Source organism: Manduca sexta, chromosome 10 (genome assembly GCF_014839805.1).
Source record: "Manduca sexta isolate Smith_Timp_Sample1 chromosome 10, JHU_Msex_v1.0, whole genome shotgun sequence".
Classification (NCBI taxonomy): domain Eukaryota; kingdom Metazoa; phylum Arthropoda; class Insecta; order Lepidoptera; family Sphingidae; genus Manduca; species Manduca sexta.
The window spans coordinates 10,657,358-10,679,492 of record NC_051124.1 but is presented as its reverse complement, the minus strand read 5'-3'; the positions used below and the strand labels follow the sequence as shown (position 1 = coordinate 10,679,492).

Genomic DNA, 22,135 nt, shown 5'->3' with positions numbered 1-22,135 from the left:
ATCCCGGAAAACTTACTACTAATATAATTCTGTTCAAGTCGTGAGATTAGATGGTTCGTGCAATCGTGGTATCGTATATAGCCAACATTACATCAATTGTATTAGACAAACCTTATAACAGATTTACTGGCAATTCCATGTTCTTGTCATTTTCTGTATCCGGGTTGCTGTCAAACGGAATTCTTGTTCTTTCTTTTTGACCGTCAGGGTGTGCGGTTGGGGTTTCGCTTGCTTCCAAGCAAATCATCGAAGATGACTGAAACTTTAAAACTCAGGGGTACCCTCTGCGGCCACAATGGATGGGTTACGCAAATTGCGACTAACCCCAAGTATCCTGACATGATTTTGTCTTCATCCCGAGGTAAGGAAATATTTCTTATTCAATCCATTCGCATCACTAAAATAACGTAAAATAGTTTAGTAAAATTATTTCTAAGCGTATACTTTATTTGTTCACGTGTAGTTAATGCGTATATTTTTTATCATGATGACAAACTTTTTTGCCACGCGATTCCTGAGCGGCAAGCGGATATGGGGCTGATGACAATACGATAGTTAACCTCCAATTGTCTTTACTTTTGCATTTCTGAAACGAAGTGTTAACATTTCAGACAAAACCCTTATTGTGTGGAAATTGACAAGAGACGAGACCAACTACGGTGTGCCACAGAAGCGTCTGTACGGCCACTCTCACTTCATCTCTGACGTAGTGCTGTCCAGCGATGGTAACTACGCTCTCTCTGGCTCATGGGACAAGACCCTGCGTTTGTGGGATCTCGCCGCCGGAAAGACCACCAGGCGTTTCGAAGACCATACTAAGGTGTGACAGAACTTTTATTTTTGATAGTGGTAGGGTTATAGTGCCGATGCGCGGCAGAAGAATAGTGACTAGCGCCTTTGCGAGGCAGAAGACCAGTGTTTTTGTGCCTTTGCGAGGCAGAAGATGGAGTGATATGGCTAATGTGCTGTTGAGTCTCCTGAGGTATGTATTTGTAGAAACCAGAAAGCTAACACGTTGTTTTAGAATGCACAGTAAAAGTCCATATTAACAAAAATGTATGTTTATCTCACATTGTTGTTTATTTCTCACATGTAGACCATAAGAAATTCTATCTTAAGTTAAATGCAGTATTTTAATTTTTTCATTACACAAATATACCTATAATCCCAGCATAACATATACAAGTACAATTACTTAAAGCTTTAAACGTTATTCAGTGAAGCAATAAACTAATCACACATTCATTATACAGGATGTGCTCTCCGTGGCATTCTCAGTGGACAACCGTCAAATTGTGTCTGGCTCCCGTGACAAGACCATCAAACTGTGGAACACTCTGGCCGAGTGCAAGTACACTATCCAGGATGATGGCCACAGTGACTGGGTATCCTGCGTGCGTTTCTCACCAAACCATGCCAACCCCATTATTGTCTCCGCTGGTTGGGACAGGACAGTTAAGGTGAATGTTTCAAGTATTTTGCCTGCAATTTCTTAGTGAAATAAAAATTGAGGAAAATACATCCATGAAGTGTTTTCTATAGGATAAAACTATAAGGCACAATTTTAACAAAGTATTTTTCAATAGGTCTGGCACCTTACAAACTGCAAGCTCAAGATCAACCACCTTGGTCACTCTGGCTACTTGAACACAGTGACCGTCTCCCCTGATGGCTCCCTGTGCGCATCTGGTGGCAAGGACATGAAGGCTATGCTGTGGGACTTGAATGATGGCAAACACCTGCACACCTTGGACCACAATGACATCATCACATCATTGTGCTTCTCACCTAACAGATACTGGCTGTGTGCTGCATTTGGTCCTTCCATCAAGATTTGGGTAAGCACATTAATAAATAAGTGAAAGCTATAGAAATGGCAGAGGATTAATTGACTTAATACCTACCATCACAACAACCAGTGTATTGAAATTAATTACACCACTAATCACTTTTTATTTTCACAGGATCTGGAAAGCAAGGAGATGGTTGAGGAGCTGAAGCCCGAGATTATCCACCAGAACCAGACTGTCAAGTCAGACCCACCACAGTGCCTCTCTCTTGCTTGGTCCACCGATGGACAGACCCTCTTCGCCGGCTACTCTGACAACATCATCAGAGTATGGCAGGTCTCAGTATCTGCGCGATAAGAGAAATCAGAAGAATAGTTTCATTTATTTTTGTTCTGAAAGTGTCAAGAGGATAAAAATAAATGGAATTGTATTTTGACTTCAGCATTTTTTTTTGATCTCCTTGTATGTTGTTGATAAGTATGCTAAGTAAACTAGTACCTTGGTACTCTATTCATGTATATTTTGTTATGTAAATAAAAGACTTGTGTAATATTTTTACATAAACCTTTTCTTTTCCCTATGAATACAAAAATATAAAATATTCAAGACATTTCCTGCCACAGATTGTGATGGAATGTTATGAGGCCATGCATACATAAATTATTCATTTTCTATTCAACATACAAATAAATTGTAAGCTTACTTCCTATTTGAACAATCACATCCAAGATAAATATATCATTATACCTATACACTTGGAAAACAGGCAATTTACAAAAGTAGATGTCATGTAGAATTTAGACATGATTGGTAATTTATGAATCTTGTTATTTTTCATACAGTAGATATTGTATTGGTCAGTTTTACATAAAGTATTAAACACCAACAAAATACTGCCACTATTGGTAAGGGTAATACTAATTTGTTGTATTACATCATGCTACAAGATTGTTTATGAAATGAATCTTGTCAAATTACACCATAATGTTTATTTTAAATAAACCAAAGGGGATTACAAAACACACTATTTATAAAACTCCATCCAATAATATCTTCCAACACTTAGACTAATGGTTTTAATGAAACATGATTTGTATGCTGTTAGTAATACTAAATATTATGATAGATCACTATATATGTACTACAGTTCGACAGGCAAACCATCCTCTGAAAGCAGATGTCCACTGTTCACCTCGGTTGGCCCTTCGCCAACTTTAGTATGGATCACATATTTTATCAAATCCTTTGCCTGTGGCTGAGCCAAATTGTTTAGAACCTCTGAACTGAGTGATCCCTCTTCTATATCAAGACCAGTGATAAATCTATCTGGAGTAGACGAAGGGAAGGCATGTTTTATTAATGAAATGACTGTTGGAACTTCGTCCTCTAGAAGATAAAGGCAGGCATTAGGTCCTGCATCAAAGGTGTAGGCAACTTTTGGTTCCCCACAAAAATCATTATACTTATGAACTAATTCAACAATGTAATGAGAGACATCAGTCATATAGACAAATGGTGGATAAGAATCCAGACAGATAGAATGGAATTGGTTACTGTCCTTCATTGTAATTTCAGCAAATTGGGCAAAATTTTTCTCTTTGATAGCCTTGATAATCTCTTCTGTTCTTTTTGGAACACAGTATTCTACTCTATGTTTGATCAAGTCAGATGTTGCCATTGATACTCTCATACCTTTAGTAGAGCTGACTTTCTTTTTACTTTCACCAACAACAAGGATTAAAGCTCTCATTTCGGGCCAGTGTTTGGCATCAGCTATTTGAGTGGCGATAGAATCGCTTCCATCGGGGTTGGTACCCGCATGCCATCGCACAAAGCCTCCATATACACTTCTACAAGCACTGCCCGAACCGAGGCGAGCAATGGAGCTCACATCAGATTTTACTTTATAAAGTTTTGCCAGTGCTGTAACTAAACAAGCATAGCCTGCTGCGGATGACGCCAAACCTGCTGCTGTCGGGAAATTATTCTGCGAGCATACGTGCACTTTCCAAGATAGAAAAGTATCGTCAACAGTTTTTTCTGCAGTGGCTCTCGATTTAATTTCTCTGAGACAGTTCTGTAAGCGTGGGTTTGAAAAAGATTCTTTTTTTCCATTTAGCCAGATCTCATCTTCGTTAAAATCCGGTCTCGCACAGACTGAAGTCTTGGCGCACATAACACTCGTATCCAAAGTGGCACTAACGGAATCATTTAACGGTAAAATTAATTCTTCGTCGCGCTTGCCCCAGTATTTGATTACAGCTATGTTTACAGGTGCAATGACAGTAAAAATATCACTCATTTTAGTTGGTGAACTATAAAAATAAATCTTCACTAAATTGTTTGAATTGTAGAAGCACTACCGCGTAAAACCGCCAAATTTTTAATGACAATTTTTGTAGGGGATTTGACGCAGCCTCTGGTTCCGTTCCATGAATTCATTTGACATACCTATATATCGGTTAGAATACTTTTTCTGAACTAAGAAGTGAATAAATAAATCATCGCTAATTGTAAGTAATTAAATGTTAATATACATAAAGCATCTGAAAATGATAATTGCTTTATAATTGTCATAATAATTGACTTTCAAACCATTATGAATTATTTTAGTTTGTGTTGAACTTGAACGCAGCGCTTTATATTTCCGACGTGGGAGTGCTGCGTTTTATTATTGAAATAATGTCTTTATATACTTATTTATTATTCTTAGCATAATACATGAGCCCATATGAAAAATTGAAAATAATGAGTTTATAATTTCTGTAATGTTTCATCAATTCTTGAGTATTAATTTTTAAATCTTGCCTAAATACTGTCGTTACAAAAACAAAACGTTTTCGACATAAGACCTAGCGGCCGTTTTTCGAACTAATATTAGCCGACCGTGTTCTCATGTTCGGATTTCTTGCTGAGTTGTGCTTCTCTTCCTCGGCCATTATATCTGAAGAGGGAGAGAGAGAGAAAATCCTACTATGCTAACATTTTGTCAGGTAGCACCTCACATTTCGTTTTAACGCTGCCATTTTCGTTTTGTGGCACGGTTAGCGGCAGTCTGATAGTAAATTTGCCGAGATATTCGACAAACATTTATACACGAAGTGCTGAAAATACTTTGAAGTGTGTTTGTTTTTCGTGGCATCCTCAGGACGAGGTGGTTACAGTGTTAATCGCCTCAATAAATTGTTGACTTCCTTGGGTGGAGTGGTGAGTAGGTACTTTACAGCAATATTTCGGGCTTTTACGGCATACTCATCCTTCTTCCTGCGCTTATTAATTATCTCATATTATTAGTATTAATTGTGCAATGAGTTATATGTTTAACTTTGCATATATTGACATCTAGTGTAACAGAAGTGCAGTCGCTAAAAAGGGCGTTGTGGTGCTGGAGTGAAGGTTTATCACTTGCAACTCGTCACCACACCTTACAATGTTATTTACGTAGTCAGGGTTCGTCACAAAATCAATGTGTTATCACACTCATATGAGTTAGTATTTTTAAATATTTTATCAATAATCTACTATAGAATGTGGAGCCACTCAGAGTGCCTACACCCATGGCAATTAATATTATTCACTGTACAAACGTTGGTGAGATGATGGAATGTTGCATGCAGCTCTGCAATTAATTAACTGCAGTCAAAATATTTATATTACTTTTCTAATCAGACACAGCAATGTTGATATGAAACAGTAGCTCAGATGTATTTATAAATTCACTGGTTGATGTTTGTCAACTTTGTTCTTATTAGATTTATTCTTAGTAAATTGCTTAAATAAATTAGGAGACATTGATTGTCACTCTTTTATTGCAATACTGAATAATCTTATTTATTATTGATGCTTTTGCATGTAGTTTGTGGTTTTAATATGTGAATCATCTCATATATATTTAATGGCCTTTAGCCCACATATTATAATGAGTAATATTGAATGAGTAGTATATTAAATTAATGTAGTAACAACAAATAAAATTAAAAGTTACAGTAAAAAGTAATTCACATGTCTTATGAATTCTGTGCAATGTAAGGCTGGCATAATCTTGTGGATTAAAAGCCACTAATCTTATACATTAAACAAAGATAAAAAAATCTCAATATAACGAGTCAATGTTAGCTTTTGAACATTACATGATACCGCAGTTCAAAACCGAACTATGATTTTCAAGATATCTGAACTTCCTGGTTAGATTTTAGTACTCGCTATATAACTTAATTCTTCATTAATAAATTGTAAACAATAAAATATATCACAATAGATTAGACTAAATTTATATAATAATGTTTGTACAATGTTTATAAATTGCTATTTGATAATAACCTTGGACTTAGGTCAATGACCTGTCTTTTAAAGAGTTGAGTAGATTCTTGCTAATTTATCTTAATATTGGTAGGTAAAGTGATCCACAATGAATGTGAACACATGCAAATTAAACACAAATCTTATTTATTACAAACATACCTTTAGAATACTTTATTATATTGATTTCCTTGTATAGTTCACCAATCAGTACATTTTCAAGTCATTCCCTGATCTTTAAGAACACTGCATTAGTATCAAACAAATATTATAATATAGTGAAGAATTTACCTTTATCATTATACTTTTCTTTTAACCAATTATTATAAAAAATACTCTGATATCTTGTAACTTGATGTAATCTTGAAACTGTATTCATTAAACTCTTGTAAACCCACATAATGTTTTAGTTAATGAGTTGTTGTAGTAGTTGAAACAAGTAGGCGGAGGTGCAACCAGAGCACCTACATTTCGCCAAGTGTGTTGTCCCATGATGTAATATGGGGGAGCTTAGAGCTTATTGCCATATGGGGCACAAATTCCGGACACTTAATTTCAATATATTGTATTCCACAATTGTGAAAGTATAGGGTTAGATTAAGAAAAGTAGATCAATCGAAACACTAGCTCCTAATAGTGAGCAAAAAACCCAAATATTACTGCCTAAACCAGGATTTGACTCTGAGACCTCAGTGAGAGTTGTACAGAGTTCGCAATACATTTATGCTACCAAGGGCATTATATTCCTTTTTCAATATTTATAATTTTGCATTTTTACGAGCAAAGTATTTTTTTTAAATGAACATCCTTGTTTTTTCCTTAGTGTTTGTGCATTGTATAATTAAAAAACAAAGTATTATAATCAGTGAACACATACCTGTTAATAGTATTTTTCCTAGTAATTGCTGGTTTCGTTTTGCTATAATAAGTAAAATATTTAGTTTTAATTAAACATTTTTTATTATATTTTGATGACACCAATTAATATAATGTCCCAAATCTCCAGATAGGTTTTTTAACTTTTCCATCCTAGTGCTGACATTATAAGGGACTGTTATGTAAAACTTTATGCTTTAAAAGCTATTGCTTTATGCTGTGCATTGTCCGCCCATCAGTGTTGGTAATTTATTACATAGACAATTTATGTGTCTATCAATATACATAGATATAATACTCTATTTTGTATGATGTGTATACAATACTGAATTTTTTGTTCACATTTAATTGTATCGAGGCCACAAACCTTACAGAGTGTATTATTTATGTATCTGATGGTGTGTCATTCTTAGATAGATGTGAGTCATTCCTTGTCCCCATGCTTGTCATTGTTTTAAGGTGGTAGCTCAAGGTCCATTTTCATACATTTTGTTTCGGCTTTAATCTGGATAACTAAACAAGTATTGGCAGTAAAGAATTTAAATTCGTCTAGTTAGTGATTAGTTCTCGCAGTTGAAGAAAACGTAAAATAATTAATAATCATGGATATTTCGGCCTTTAAAATTTCGTCATATTAAATTTTAAAGGCCGAAATATCCATGATTATTAATTATTTTTACGTTTTTCTTCAACTGCGAGAACTAATCACTAACTAGACGTGAATTTAAATTCTTTACTTGCCAATACTTGTTTAGTTATCCAGATTAAAGCCGAAACAAAATGTATGAAAATGGACCTTGAGCTACCACCTTAATTAAAGGCATTCTTCAATTCATACAAAGCTTGACCACTCAAAGAGGTTTAATGTACAGACAAGATGTTTTATTATAATTATTTCTTCGAAAATTAATGGGTGTAGAATATATATTTTTTTATTTGACCTCATAATACTTGAAAACACAGATAATGCCTTATTACTGTGACAAAATTTACTGATTATGAATATTGTGGATAAGTTCTTCTAATTACTCTTCTTCGTTATTTTTAATTACAGTAACATAGAATTCGCTGTAATAATATATTTTTTTTTAAGTTTAAAAATGGAACAAAACTAATATTTAAAAATTGTCTATGCTATCTGTGCGCTTGATTACTACATGTCCGATCAACTAGACATTTGTAATGCGCACGAGTCGCGACATCCTCCGGCCGGCTCGTGAACGGAAGTGCCCGCGAACGCGCGCCGAGATGCACGCGCTAAGCATGTTATCCCCCGACTAAACTGCTGCAATTTAGCGCCATATCCTTTGTCATGGAACCAGTGGAGGACAAATGTCACTGTAACAAATTACATTTAAAATAATAATTAATGCATTAATATTGTTCTTAGTGAGATTCGTCTACAATAATCTAGAATAGTCTCACTCATATGAGCCTCAGCAATCTTTTTTTAATAGATGTAGTTTTTATATTTTTGCCCATGGTACTATCTTATTCCTAAGATCTTCAAACTACAACCCACATTAGGCTATATAACCTTATAAATACAACAGTAATTTAAAACTAGCGAAACTATTATGTAAATACTCGAAAACAATTAGCAGTGTTCACAACTTCCCACAAAGCGATATAATTATTATGGCGTTGTAATTTGTGAAATGTATGCGCCTTTCTCTGCATTTGATTATGTTTGAGGGAAACGAAACGCTGTTATGACTATAAATGGGATATTAACATAATTTCCGCTACTATAATGATGAATTGAGATAAAATGCATTACGTATACTTTATAAAGATTTATCGTTTTAAATATTATTTCTCATTTTTTGTATTATACTTACTATCTAGTTTTAGTACATATACCATTTGGGATGTTTGATATCAAATCTTATGATCTATAATTTGTCCCTAATAATACCCATAATTCTGTAAAAAAGAATGATAAAATAAAAACCATAATCCTCTCAAATTTCGAGACATAATATTCTGCAATAATAGGTATACACTCAATATTCGTTCGATAAATACAATTTGGTAATATTATACCAGGACACATTTATCCAGGTAGTTGGCTTTCATGTTCCCCTATACGCAACCCTCATATAAATATTCCCCGTGAAATGACACGGCGCCACGTGCTGCTAATGTTATTGTGACCTTCAAATGTCCCTCGGACCTCACCCCAATACGTCGCTCCCTCACAAAACGAAAGACGCAAGTTTTGCGATGTCACCCCGGTCTGTGGTTTATGTTAAATTTTGAACCAAATCGGAGATTTTACGTTTTTGTTATTGCATTTGAATGATTAGATGACTGTGCCGTTCGCCTGATGGTTATACGATCGTCCATAAGCAGTAACATCATGCAGATCTTTGGATTATAAAATACCGCATGATACTCTACTGGACTCGTCATCCTGAGATATAATCATAAAGCCTGATGATAAGGTACTGACGGTAAGGTATATTTTATATTAGCCCAGATAGCGGCCACCGCACACATAGTGACAAAATCCGCCATAGTGGCCCATGTAAGTGTGTCGCGTTCCGGGATCTGCCTGTGTATATCCGGTTCCAACAGGCTGGCATAATTGTGTCGACTGCCGAGGTGTTATCATCTCACGTTATTCGACATTCCATCGGACCCCACTTCAATTACCATCAGGTGCAGGTGCTCAATTTGCTGAGCGCGTATAAAAAAATAACAAGATCTAAATCTCATGATGCCCAATAATTACACTGGCTACAATTTCTTTCAAACCGGAACACAACAGTGCATATCCGGTACTGGTGCTTGACAGCACAAAAACACATTGAGGTGGTACCAACTCAGACGGATCCCCTCTTGAATGAAGATGAAGAAAATGATGAAACGGTGAAGATGCTTAACAGCAAATATATCTGAGGTTCTTTCTGTAGGCTAAAGCTTCTTTAAGCTAGAACTAGAAAAAGTATTTTCGTGGTTTTAAAGATACGCACTTCGTTTGAGTTAAGAGTCAAAATAACGCGTATTGTTTCAAAGCTAGACAAAAAACACATGCAATGTGGTTACATTGCATGTGTTTTTTGTCTAGCTTTGAAACAACAACAGCTTTGAAGCACTTTTAATGGGTTCATTAAAAGTGAAATTTAATGTCCAAAAATAGAAACACGAAATAGATGAGCTCTGCTTAAAGTATGCAATTTGTTAATCTCGATTCATTAATTCTTGTTATGTACAAGATGTGTGTAATTAGGAAATTGTTATCTACTACTACAAGCAGTTCACGACCTTGGAAGTTTGATAGTTTTGTTTACATCTAGAAGTTTCTTTGGCACATAATTGAGATAGACATAGTAATTGAGAATAAATATAACCGCCAATTAGAAATGTGTTGTTTATATAAAACATGGTGTTTTGGCAAATTGATTTTTGTCTCAAATATACTATGGTTCGTTTTATTGATTGGACTGCATACATGAGCATTGAGTTTCTGGCTCAAAATTTGCATGCCGTTCAATTCTTTGACTGACATTGCTTTTGAATTGAAAAAGCCAGGAATTTAGAGCGGATTGATCGGTGCACAAAGCTTTTAAAATCGCAAAAGCGATCGTCAAAAATTCATTAACGAAATCTACTTTTCGTAGGTACGTTGCTTTATTTAAAATACTGAAATACATAAGTTGAAAGAAAGTTCCTTACAGTCGTAATTACAAGGTAAAAAATTGCTTCGATGTCATCAGCACTCTGTTCTCCGGTGTATTCGCAGTTGTCTATTTAGCTGATATTTTTAATAGACGTTATTAATTATTGTAATTAATCACTATTTTATCACTGCCAACGCTAAATAACGACGCTGTATAATTTACTAAAAATGTCAATAACTGATAAAAATACTGCTCATGCCCACGATACCTGTTCTCAATAACATTAGCCGCGATATAATATTTTCTAGTAAACAAATTGATTCGTTCATTCAAGTGTAAAATCAGTCTCATTTAGTTTACCACGACGCGAAAGGAACCGCAGTGCACTTCCTACAATTGTACTACGGAACGGTGAGCAATATTGAAATTTTAATGAAATAAAGATTCCTCCACACACCTTCACAAGCCGCAGACGTTTTCAAAACAGCAATCATATTAGTTTTTTTACCGAATGGAATCAGAGTCCGTGTCTCTTATGCGCCGTGGTCGCACGCCCTTTAGAGCTAAACAGTCCGTATAATGCTATGGAAATCTTTATATTCCTATTTCTAAATGGGCAATAGTATCATCTATATTTTTAATTCCGCGGATATTCCATGAAGATAACACAAACCTACATGAAAATTTGCTTCTTTTGTGTTTAGACATTATCACTAATAATCATTAAAGTGTTAGGTTTCGTCGTTTCTGTGAGCTTCTATCTCATTGGGTTTAGGTATATAAGAATGCTGTTATGCAGTCAATGACCACACCAAATCTAACTGTAGAATGTTCTTTGCCAGAATGCATCAATTAGAACAATATATCAATCAATGTGTCTGATTCGCACGACAAAGGAGATTAACTTCGCGTGCCTGTACATTGTAACGTTATAAAAAACTGTTAATTTTCTATTTGGACCGCTGTAATGGACCGCTTGAGGCTTAACGCCACTCATGCAACTATTTATAAATTGGCATGTCAATTCGTACTGGATTTATTCGATCAAGCAATTCTGTCACCTATTTTTGGCATTGCAGCTAAATTGGTATTACTATTGTCTAATAATTATTTTAAGGTACTATTCTATTATCTGCGTCATAATACCAGAGCGCTTGAGGCTACTTTTTATCTTGTGCACAGACTTTCATACCGACATTAATGCTGGCGGAGCCGCGAACATACTAATAAATAAAAAAGTACCCAGCAATTAGAAAGGATCAAGGATAAAACGGTTGAAGTATACTGTAATTAACACGTAACAGTGCTTGTAGATGTACTATAGTTGTATTGACATATCCAAGATCAGGGAACTAGCACGTTACATAACACTTTGATTGAAGCTAAGTAGAACAACCCACAGCTTCGGTGATAACATCTTTAGCTAGGATTAACCCATTTGAGAATATCATACAAGTATCAAGTATTGTATTCTACTATGTTTAGTTGTTTCCTCATAGAAGCTTCTATGAAAAGTTTATTAAAGATATTTTGTCACATCCTTCAATCATTTTCAAGATAATAAAGTTCAATAAACGGCTTGAAGTTTTTGCGTACAACAAACATGGTGCCAACGCGTTATCGCGGCTTATCTGCTTTCTGTAGTTAGGAACGCATAAAAACTGACACTTTAATTTATCGTGCGAGCACTTATGTATGTAATTGAGGGCGTGGCCGATTAGTCTGTGAAATGGAGTTATCATAACATTTTCTGTTTATTACTCAGAATTTAGAATAAAATAGCTGGTACTTGAATGTATCGTTATAAATTGATGGTGTGAATCATTTGGAATAATTTCCGATTTGCATCATCTTCCTCCTTGACATGACACGTTTCGATTGGGGATATGAAATAGTCCGTCCCGGCAATACGGGTGGTGCGGATGGATTTATTACAGCGATTTGGTCTTTTTTCAATATTCCGTATAAGTGAATATGATACATCTTTAGGTGTGTTGGTGCAAGTGCAGTTATTATGAAGGCAAACTTTCGTTTAGTATGGGCAATTTTAACTAGTAATTCTTAGTCTTCGTCAAGCCATGCGGGTCATTATAATAATAACTGCATTAAATTCCGTTCAGTGATCGAGATTAGTTGTGTCGTCTATTGGAATAGTATTGGAATTTAAATTGACATAATTTAATATTGGTTTATTTCTATTGGATGCTGTGTTGTATTGCAGATTTTTTGATATCTGACTAACTTTAACGACTTTTGGCAACCGGTACGGATAGTTAAAAATGGATTCAATTTTGTCTCTTATTTTTTGGATCACAATTAGTCTAGCCTGGTTTGAAAATTTTAATTTTCTGCAGTTTTTTCTTTTTTCAAAGGTTAAAAACATCAGCCTTTTAATGACAAGAAAATATCAGTTTCACAATGCCAAGTAATAAAATTGAATACAATTTACTTTAATTCGGAACACAACAGTGTATATTCTGCTGTTTGTCGTTAGCAACTGATTAAAAACAATTGATAAAATCAGCTTCCCTCACCTATTGTATATTGTTATAGAGATACAGTTTTAGTATACATGCTATGTGCATATCGCTGAGAGAGCCAGCCGCCAGGTGTCGTACGTGCGAATCTTGCGGAATCTGCAGGCGGGAACGTTCGATTACGAATGCATTAGTGGAGCGGACGAGTCAATTGAGCCTCGGCGTGCTCAGGGCTGCCATCCGAGTTCCGACATACTATCCCCGGATTTGTCATTGTTTCAGAAGAATCTAAGTTGACAAACTAAACATGGAAATTATCTTCATAGGTTAAGCGTAGTACCCTTCGTTTAAATATTTATCATAGTCTTCTAATATCGCCTTACTCTTTATAATCTTCAAAAACCCGAAAGCAATTTTTTTTTCTTTTGTATGATTTTAGTATGTATCTAGGGAAAGTTTGTAATCCACCAAAATTGCCGATTTCTTCGTTTTTGTCTGGCCTTTGCAATCTAATTCCATGCTTACGTACGTTACGGATTTACGGTACAATCAGCATGTCCTTATTTGTGTCGCTACAATCTATTACTTATTACATTTGATGTGCTATGGATGGCGTACCTTCACTCAGAATTACTATTTCATCATCGGCACGGAATGATAGAATTTGTAGGGTAAAATTTATTACTATGTTCTGCACAGTTACTAGTGAGTCTGAACCTCTAAGCTGATCTTAATGTTTCTGACTTTAGGGTCTTTTCCAAATTCTAATCTATAATTCAGACGTCATAACTCATAACGCAGTATACTTACGATATTATTAAAAAAATAGCAATAAAATAACTGATTAATTTCTATGTCCATAATACAGTTTTTTCTTTCATTAACGCCTGTGTCATAGCTTATCTTTGATATCAACCTATTTGGCGATATTGTAGAAGTATAGAATTGATACAATTTAACGTTTCACGAAACATTCTAATATTATCGCTAGGAATATTATAAAACGAGAAATGTTACCAGAAATCTTATCTAACGCTAAATGGAACTAGATTTAGACGGTTTGTTACTTGTTTATTATTTATGTAGAATTTTGTTATCAAACATTGGACACGAAAATGTAGCCAGATTTTCTGTAGATAACATTTTAATGTACAAAAATATTCAGATTAAAATGTTCGTAGAGTGTTTCGTGTTCTGACATAATTTTTAATCTTTTTAAAAATATCAGAGTTGGTAGGAGTTTATTTGTAAAAAGTGGTATTATTTTAGAGTACTATAATCTTAAGGTTTTGGTAATATTACCACGTGCAAACATATTTGTAATTTCATATCTAAGCAAAACAACATTGATAATTACACAAAATAAATTTAGTTTTCGGAGAAAGATCTCCAATGAAGGGATGTCGGTTCCCTAACGTATACTCTATAGTTTTCCAAACACGCTGCACAAGACGAAATCTATATTTGTTTATTACAACATCAGAGGTTATTAACAGGAGCGCGTGTACAATTGTTTACAATTCGCCAGATACTGTACCATTGATCTAATTTAATGCCACTGGCCTTTTCGCAATGATGTCAGCCTGGACACTTCATAACTGAGTTCTCTCGTTTGGAGATGTCCATTATTGCAGAAAGATGTCCATGAAATAGATAGCATAGAATTGATTTTATTACGAAATTTGGAAAGATTCGGGTTTTAAATTTAGTCTTTGTTTTAATTTAGACTAAATTTATAGTAAAATAAAGTAAAAAATCCAACAAACTTTATGTTAAATTACGCAGCTCTGAGAGCACTTCATTCCTCGTGCGAATAATTTTATTTTCTAACTCAATTTCCTGACATCCACGCCGTTTGTCATAAACGTATATTTATTTTTCAGGTTTGTAGGATGTTACTTTGCAATTTTGTTTAATAGCTGCTTCTGTAATTTTTTTGTGTGAAAACGCTGATCGGATTTAGATGGAATTTGATAAAAGGTTACACCATGTCCTGTGATAATAGGTAGGCTATTTTTTATTCTGTCAATTTGCTCCCCTTAGATTTATTAGAATTTTTAATCAGTTTTTAAGTTATGGCGCTGGCCTCGTACAGAAAGTGCTTTGGATTGCTGCAGTGATTTAAGAAATTTTATAGCAAGAAGGGCTTCTCATGCGGGCGAAGCTGTGAGCAACACCTTGTTATTCAATATTTCTTTGTCTGATGATTGAGTATAGTAAACGTAGTAAAGGTCGAAAGCAAAATCACAATAAATTAGGAAAAATAACATAAAACCTGTAAAATGTAGTTCGGAGTCGTACAAATTTATAATAGTACATACATTTTTAGATAGTATAAGCAACATACTTAAAATTTTATCTCAATATTTAATACTATGTTAAGGGGGAATTTCCTGTGACAAACTATCATAGATTCCCCAAGGTTTTCAAACATGGAACAACAGTGTCATGATAAGATGCTTAGGATTATGATTCTAATCACTAAACCCTAATTCAAGAACATATAAATGAGCACACTCTTTGTAATGACTAACCAAATCTTTTAATTTATCACACTCAATGCCGCTGGTTCAGTGTTACAAATTTCCATTAAAATTTTTCATATTCTAGCCTAGTCATAGATTTAATAGACATGGATTTAGTTTCCCCGTATCTTGGGCTGAGATCATTTTTATTACACCCTGCATGTTCCTTAGTAAGGGGACTGGTCCTGTCACCAACAGTCATGATCAATCTGTCATGTGAATCACTTCCGTAAGCCGCATTTGGGGAACATCCCGTGTTTGCTCCTTTAATCTGTGGGTCGTTGTAGCCATTGTAATTTGTGAGTTGCGATAATCTGTAACTATTTATGAGATGTTATAACAATATCAGCCCTGTGTGTATACTGTCCCACTGCTGGATATAGGCCGCTTTTTGCCACTAAGAGGATTTAGGTCAGTCCACCACGCTGACCTAGCGCGGAATAGAGTTTACATTTCTTCGAAAATCTCAAGAAGAATGGAATGTAATAGGATAAATAATGAAATGTCGTGATAGGATTCACCGGCAAAAATATTTACGGAGATTTTTTTTTAAATCTGTATTAACAACTGAAATTCGTTAGCGTATTACAATTATTGTTTATGAGATCATACAATCTTCAATAAAGTCTGATCTAATTGATCTAATTTTATACGATCCCTTTGTTTCAAGGTCACCAAACTTACTGATACACAAAATGACCGATGCCCTCTCCAAGTGAATTGACATTCCTGTACTCGTGTTTATAGTTCATAAATAGTGCGGACAATGTCAGGATAATCTTATCAAAGGCAGGATGCGACTATTTTTGACGTAACGCCACTGAAATAAAATGAGTTTATGTGCTAGATATATTGTCGGTTGAATCATTTACGTTCGTCTCTGTATACAATTTATTTCCTTTTTGAAATTGGAGAATTCCGTTAAATTAACGATAACATCTGATATGTATTTTACACGAAGAAAGTGATTTACGTTTTTGGTGGAATTTGTGTCAACCAGATTAAGTTCGAGGGTCGGATTAGATATGTTTCGTTTGGTAATTAAAAATTATAAATGCAAATTTTATTTCTATCGAATAGAATACACGTGATTTAAAAACTATATTCACAAGTCGTAAAGCGCTATAACACCTCAATTTGATCTCAGTTCAATATTAGTATTTATTCTGAACTCTATTTCCATGCACATCAGGTTTGTTTTGTTGAGCTGCGGTAATGCCGCTGGCGAGACGTCAAAGCCTCATTAATTGTGAAAAGGATGCACGGGGTGCGCTGCACACACAAACTCGATTGCTTGTATGACCTACTTACCTTTCTTTTGTTTCTAACTCTGTCCTGCCACTGTATCTAGCAGTGCTAAGTGAAATTAAGCCTTAATGTTTTGTAACTTATTTCGACAAATTACACATAATACGCGCATCACATCTAAAATACCTTTTTTTTTTAAATAAACGCATCTCGACACTAAATTTGTGAAATCATCACATAGTTTGGTAATCCATTAACCTAACTCAATATGATATGACTGTATGAACATAAAACAAAATAGTTCTGTCTATAATTCATCTAGAAAATTGGTGACCTACATTCTTCTAACGTTTTTACCAATATCAAAAGCATTTTCCATAAAACCGTTACATAAGATTGCCAAAGTTTAATCTCTGAATGCCGGATTATCTAAATAAGCGTAAACGCGACTTGAATAACGGCGTAGTTTAGCATCGGAATTTCATCAGGGCTTAAGATTCAAAATCGTCTGGTAATATGGACAAATGATGCAAGATTCTCTATGTATGCCGGTGATGTCAGTCCTTGTTTAAGGCCTAGACTTGTCGCCTAATGCGCTTCTGCATTCTGATGTTGTTTCGTACGTCTTAAACCTTGTTTTATAAATAGAATTTTCATCTTAAATAGGTGCGCAAAATAAGCCATTGTCATTAACCACCACGCCAGATAATTTACTATCTTAATTAGTTGTTCGAACATTACCTGCTCACATTTTGTGTGATGTTTTTATTGTATTTTTTGCAAACGTCTCTTGTGTGAGTGTGCCTTCTAATAAAGTTTGTCGTCTGAGATGAAATAAAGTGTGCCTGTAGATTTATTTGAACCGAATCAATTTAGGTTATTCCAGTTATTGAATTAGTCTTCCGCCATCTTCAATTTTGAGATCCAATGCTACGACACGGGAATATAAATTCGTAAATGAAGTATGCTTTACGATTATTGAGAGAAAATATTTATTTGCGAAGTTTTTTAAGTATATTCATTCATTTAGTTGGATTTGCATACGATTGTGGAACAATAAAACTTGACTACGACCAAGAGATAAAATACTGTGTGGAATTCGAATCATCCATAGTGTTTATGGAGTATTTAAGGAAGGAACTATCACCAATAAGGAAGGATGGTTCGGACAGTTTCATAATTTATACAAGGCATATTGGATGTAGGCAAATGTGCTATGAAGTATTTTGAACCGTATCGAAGCCATTTACTGAGGCTTCAAGTGCACTTATATAGGTTGTTATTAATCCATCCTAGTTCTGATTACGCGTGGTTTAGCTAAAGTAACGCACTCAATGCTTAATGAAGTAATAAATATCCATACTAATCTAATATTGATTAGTATTAAATATTTAAATGATGTAAAGAATATACTATATGAAATGTAGTTGAATACTTGTAGTGGGCGTATGAACCAGCAAATTTTAAAAACGACGAAGTGTCAATAATTTGTATTAAAATTATGTTTATGGACGTCCATACAAATAGTAACTCTTTAACCGGTGGTACGATCCTGGAACGTGTCTTATTACTTTAGAGACACTTTGGTCTACGCTGCATTAAAAAAATGGAAAAGCTAAAAACGGAGTCTATTCCCGCGTTGAGGCAGTTTGTTTGATTGCAAATATTTATTTAGGGCCGGTTATGAGTCCATATATTGTGGTCTCTGGTACAAATAGGACAGGGTCTTGCGATATATTTAATGCTGTTGGGTTTTCTGTTAAAATACTTTATACTCGCCGAGTTTATTTCTCGTATACAGGTTGTCAAGGTAGATATCACAGCTTTATTTTTTTTCGTAAAGCAGCTATATGCAAGCTCTGTTGTGATCCAAAGTAAAGGACATCGTAGCCGGTGTCTAATGTTAATGCTTGGAAATATAAAACTATAACGCGGCACAGCGCCATGCGGTAGGTACCTTAGGAATTCAAAGATCTTTGGACACAAGGATCTTTCTACTGATTATGGCCAATCAAAACCATAATTAGTAGTAAAATCCCTTCTAATCAAGCCAACGACTCATCTCACCATTCAGTCAAACCATGTACAGTTTCGCTGTCATTAGCTTTATATAATTTATGATACACGCCCATAACCCGGCCGGTATCTCCGGGGCCACATTGACATTAAATATGGTTCTATTTTTTGTTCAGCTGAGGTGTAATAAATATGAAACATGTGGCCGGCTCGGGCGCGCCAGAGACATCGTTAGGACATTAATAGAAACGAGAGCGTTATGACCATATTCTAAACTAGTCAACGCCAAAGATATTGTACTAAGAACTTTAACTGGTAGTAGGTCCCTCATATGTGAGTTCGCCTGAGTAGGTACCACCGTAATGTCCATTTCTACCGCCGAGCAGCAGTGTGTAATCACTGTTGAGTTCCCGTTGCAAAAATATTGTAGCCAGTATAACTACTGGTCATATTAAGACTTAACATCTCATGTCTCAGGATGGCGAGCGCAATGGAATATCGAACAATACTTTGTAATTTAAGGTGTTGGATGGCGTTTGTACTGTTTATGGGCGGTCGTATCGCTTACCGTCAGGCGAAAGGCAAGCTGGTCTCGTCATTCAAAGCAATAAAAAAAAGTGTAATAAGATGAAAATTAGCCCTGGACATAACCTCTCTGTCTGTTTAATAAAATGTCCTAAAATAGTATGGCAAAACATTTATGTACTCCTATACAAGTCTACTGATATAGACGTCAAATGTGATGTATTTATAATTATGTACTTAGTCTCCGCTGATTGTACTATACTATCATCTTAAAGAAAATGGACCACTTTTTAACCCTACTACGGACTTTTATACTTATGAAACTGCAAGCGAAGATAGTGCATTAGAAATAGATTACTTTTCCCGGGAAGGAACCGATAAAAAGGCCTTCGACATCTGTTTATTTATGTAGCTAACATAATGAATATTACAAAGACGCAAAACATTTCTACTGTTAAAATTCAAAGAACATACCTCCCAATTTAGTGCATAAAAGATTAAAATTCTGAAAGATTCCATGCGTAATATGGAATATCGATGTCCGCAAATAGCAAGTCACTTATAAAGTTTTTTCAATTCGTTAAGTACAAATGTCTTACGTCATTCTAAGTTTTTCCTCTCGTTGATTTCGTACTGGTTGTCCTTACGATCTAATATGGCCAGTAATATAGGCCATTGGCAGTAATCGCGTGGAGCTAGGTCATAACAAAAGTTTTTGATTTATCCGAATGCAGCACCCTTGACCTTTTGGTAGCAGACTGCGGTATCTAGGCAATAGATATAAAGGTACACCAGTGCGCATGTCGGCAAGTAATTGAATTTGATGTTAACGTACAGCCAACTAGATTTCAAATATTCACAAGACTTATCGGAGCGAATAGATGTTACGTGGTTTCTAGAGTTGGATACTGTTTTAATACATCATTAGCCTGATTTTCAATGTGCAGTATGCTTTTGATGTAGTTCTCACTACTTAACATAACTTTTGTCATATTGGGAACAAATTTTAATCTTGATCGGCGCAGGTGTTCTACTACATACATTTTTGTTTTTCAATGCCGTTGGGTTTCTAGAAATAGACCATTATTTCTATTCATCTAAGTATTCTCAAAATTAATATAACTTCAAAGAAGAATCAGTCATATTTCGTAGGACTATGGGAAATAAAAGTAACAGCCTAAAACCAACACGCTTCTCTACATTACGTTCAATAAAATTATTGCCAAAATTACTTTGATATAATTTCGTAAATTTCATTGTTGTGCGTGTGATATTCAATATTTTAATTGGATGCGTTAATAATTTCCATTGCGTCATAATTAATTGCACTGACATTTAATCTTCCCACGACTAAGATATTAGACAAGTCTATCAACTGCCATCACTTTCTATTTCACCTCATTATGTTATCATCTCCATTGTTTTTTTCGACTGAGAATCTAATCATTACATCGCGGGATTTTGTTAGGAAGCTATTTCAAATGGTTAAGTTATTTTAGGTTATGTTGTGGTTGTGGGAGAATTAGAGTTACTTATGTCGATGTTTGCCGGTCGTTCGTTAGAGGCCAGTTTTAGGAGATAGGTATTTCATTTAGTTAATATCCACTATGTATTATTAATTATACATTTATTCAGTCAGGTTTTTAGTCGGTCATGCTGGGCCCTGATTCCCTACGCCACAAATTGTTTTGACAGTTGATTAAAATCACGTGACGCACCTCGTCGTGATTGTGTCAATTAATATTGCCGTACAGAAAACCATTCTACGTTTATTTCAAGTAGTAACACAGCCGCGTTAGGAGTTTACATTACTATACTACTTTCTTTCTTTTTCTTTCTCTTTATTTGTAAAATAACTGTAAGCGGCTTGGGTATGAAATACTCTCTAACTGTCTGTACCTGCGGCGGCGTCGTGTGACGGGTCGGCCACTTCCCTACAATATGGTTGAGGAGGCCGATGGCTGGCACATGCGTCATACTCGTGAACGGGTGCTGCTTGTGTGGACTGTTCTGCCCATTTCGCTTACATTTCTAATTTCTAATTGCTAGAGGTGCTGGGAGGAAATAATTATAAGGATAATAGAGAAATTTCATGATTCCTGAGAGGGTTGTGCAGTCATATAAAAATTTAAATTAATTTATTCCTTATTTCACGAGCCTATAAATGAACTGCTCTAAACTTTTTTTTCTCTTTTCACTTTATCATGTACTGTTGTAGTCATTACCCTAAACTGATTGAAAAGAGCAACACCAGAGTTTCTTGCCCGTTCTTCTCTGGTGAAAACTGCTTTCCGAACTGGTGGTAGAGTTAATATTGACGGAATCTAAATATTGTATAACATTTTACAGATTCAAATAAATCATTTCATTTCATTTCATTTCATTTCATATAGAGACTAAAGTATCTGATCTAATTCATTTACTACGTGATATATCTTCGTAATTCTCATTTGGTATGCAGGTGTTCTTACGATATAATTTTACACTTAATGCGAGTGATAATAATTAACAATAATACGTTTGAAAAGTCAAATGCGTGCCCTCAGGGTGAGATCGAATCTGCGACTTTATACCTCGGCAGTCAGTTTTACTTCCCTTTGCGCTATAATTGCAATTTAACTTACAAAATAATTCCATGAGATTTCTTAAAATTAAGTACCAAAAATAGTATTACTTTTAATATTTTTTGCACATATTTTCTTAGCATAAGTTAGGATTGTCAGTCTTTGAACTATGATTAATAATTGTCTGGA

General features: G+C 35.0%; 3 protein-coding genes across 5 annotated transcripts in view; 2 read left to right on the top strand and 1 right to left on the bottom strand.

The window, feature by feature from the left end:
• The first annotated feature begins 117 nt into the window (after nucleotides 1-117).
• On the top strand, nucleotides 118-2,226 carry LOC115441904 (guanine nucleotide-binding protein subunit beta-like protein). Its single transcript, XM_030166828.2, has 5 exons — nucleotides 118-361; nucleotides 612-820; nucleotides 1,254-1,460; nucleotides 1,587-1,838; nucleotides 1,965-2,226. The coding sequence occupies exons 1-5, from the start codon at nucleotides 253-255 to the stop codon at nucleotides 2,145-2,147; spliced, it is 960 nt and encodes a 319-aa protein (XP_030022688.1). The 5' UTR covers nucleotides 118-252; the 3' UTR covers nucleotides 2,148-2,226.
• Nucleotides 2,227-2,338: 112 nt separating this feature from the next.
• LOC115441903 (diphosphomevalonate decarboxylase) lies at nucleotides 2,339-4,254 on the bottom strand. The gene has a single exon (XM_037437121.1). It carries the CDS (start codon nucleotides 4,090-4,092, stop codon nucleotides 2,932-2,934), a length of 1,161 nt encoding a protein of 386 aa, XP_037293018.1. The 5' UTR covers nucleotides 4,093-4,254; the 3' UTR covers nucleotides 2,339-2,931.
• A 523-nt stretch (nucleotides 4,255-4,777) lies between these two features.
• LOC115441910 (wiskott-Aldrich syndrome protein family member 3) overlaps nucleotides 4,778-22,135 on the top strand; it is a 35,461-nt gene continuing 18,103 nt past the window's right edge. Inside the window, exon 1 of one of the 3 annotated variants that reach the window (XM_037437082.1) lies at nucleotides 4,778-4,997. The gene's annotated coding sequence lies outside the window, so the exon portion shown is untranslated. Of the gene's footprint in view, nucleotides 5,006-22,135 lie in introns of all 3 variants that reach the window. The other 2 variants (XM_037437084.1, XM_037437083.1) reach the window with 2 other exon arrangements.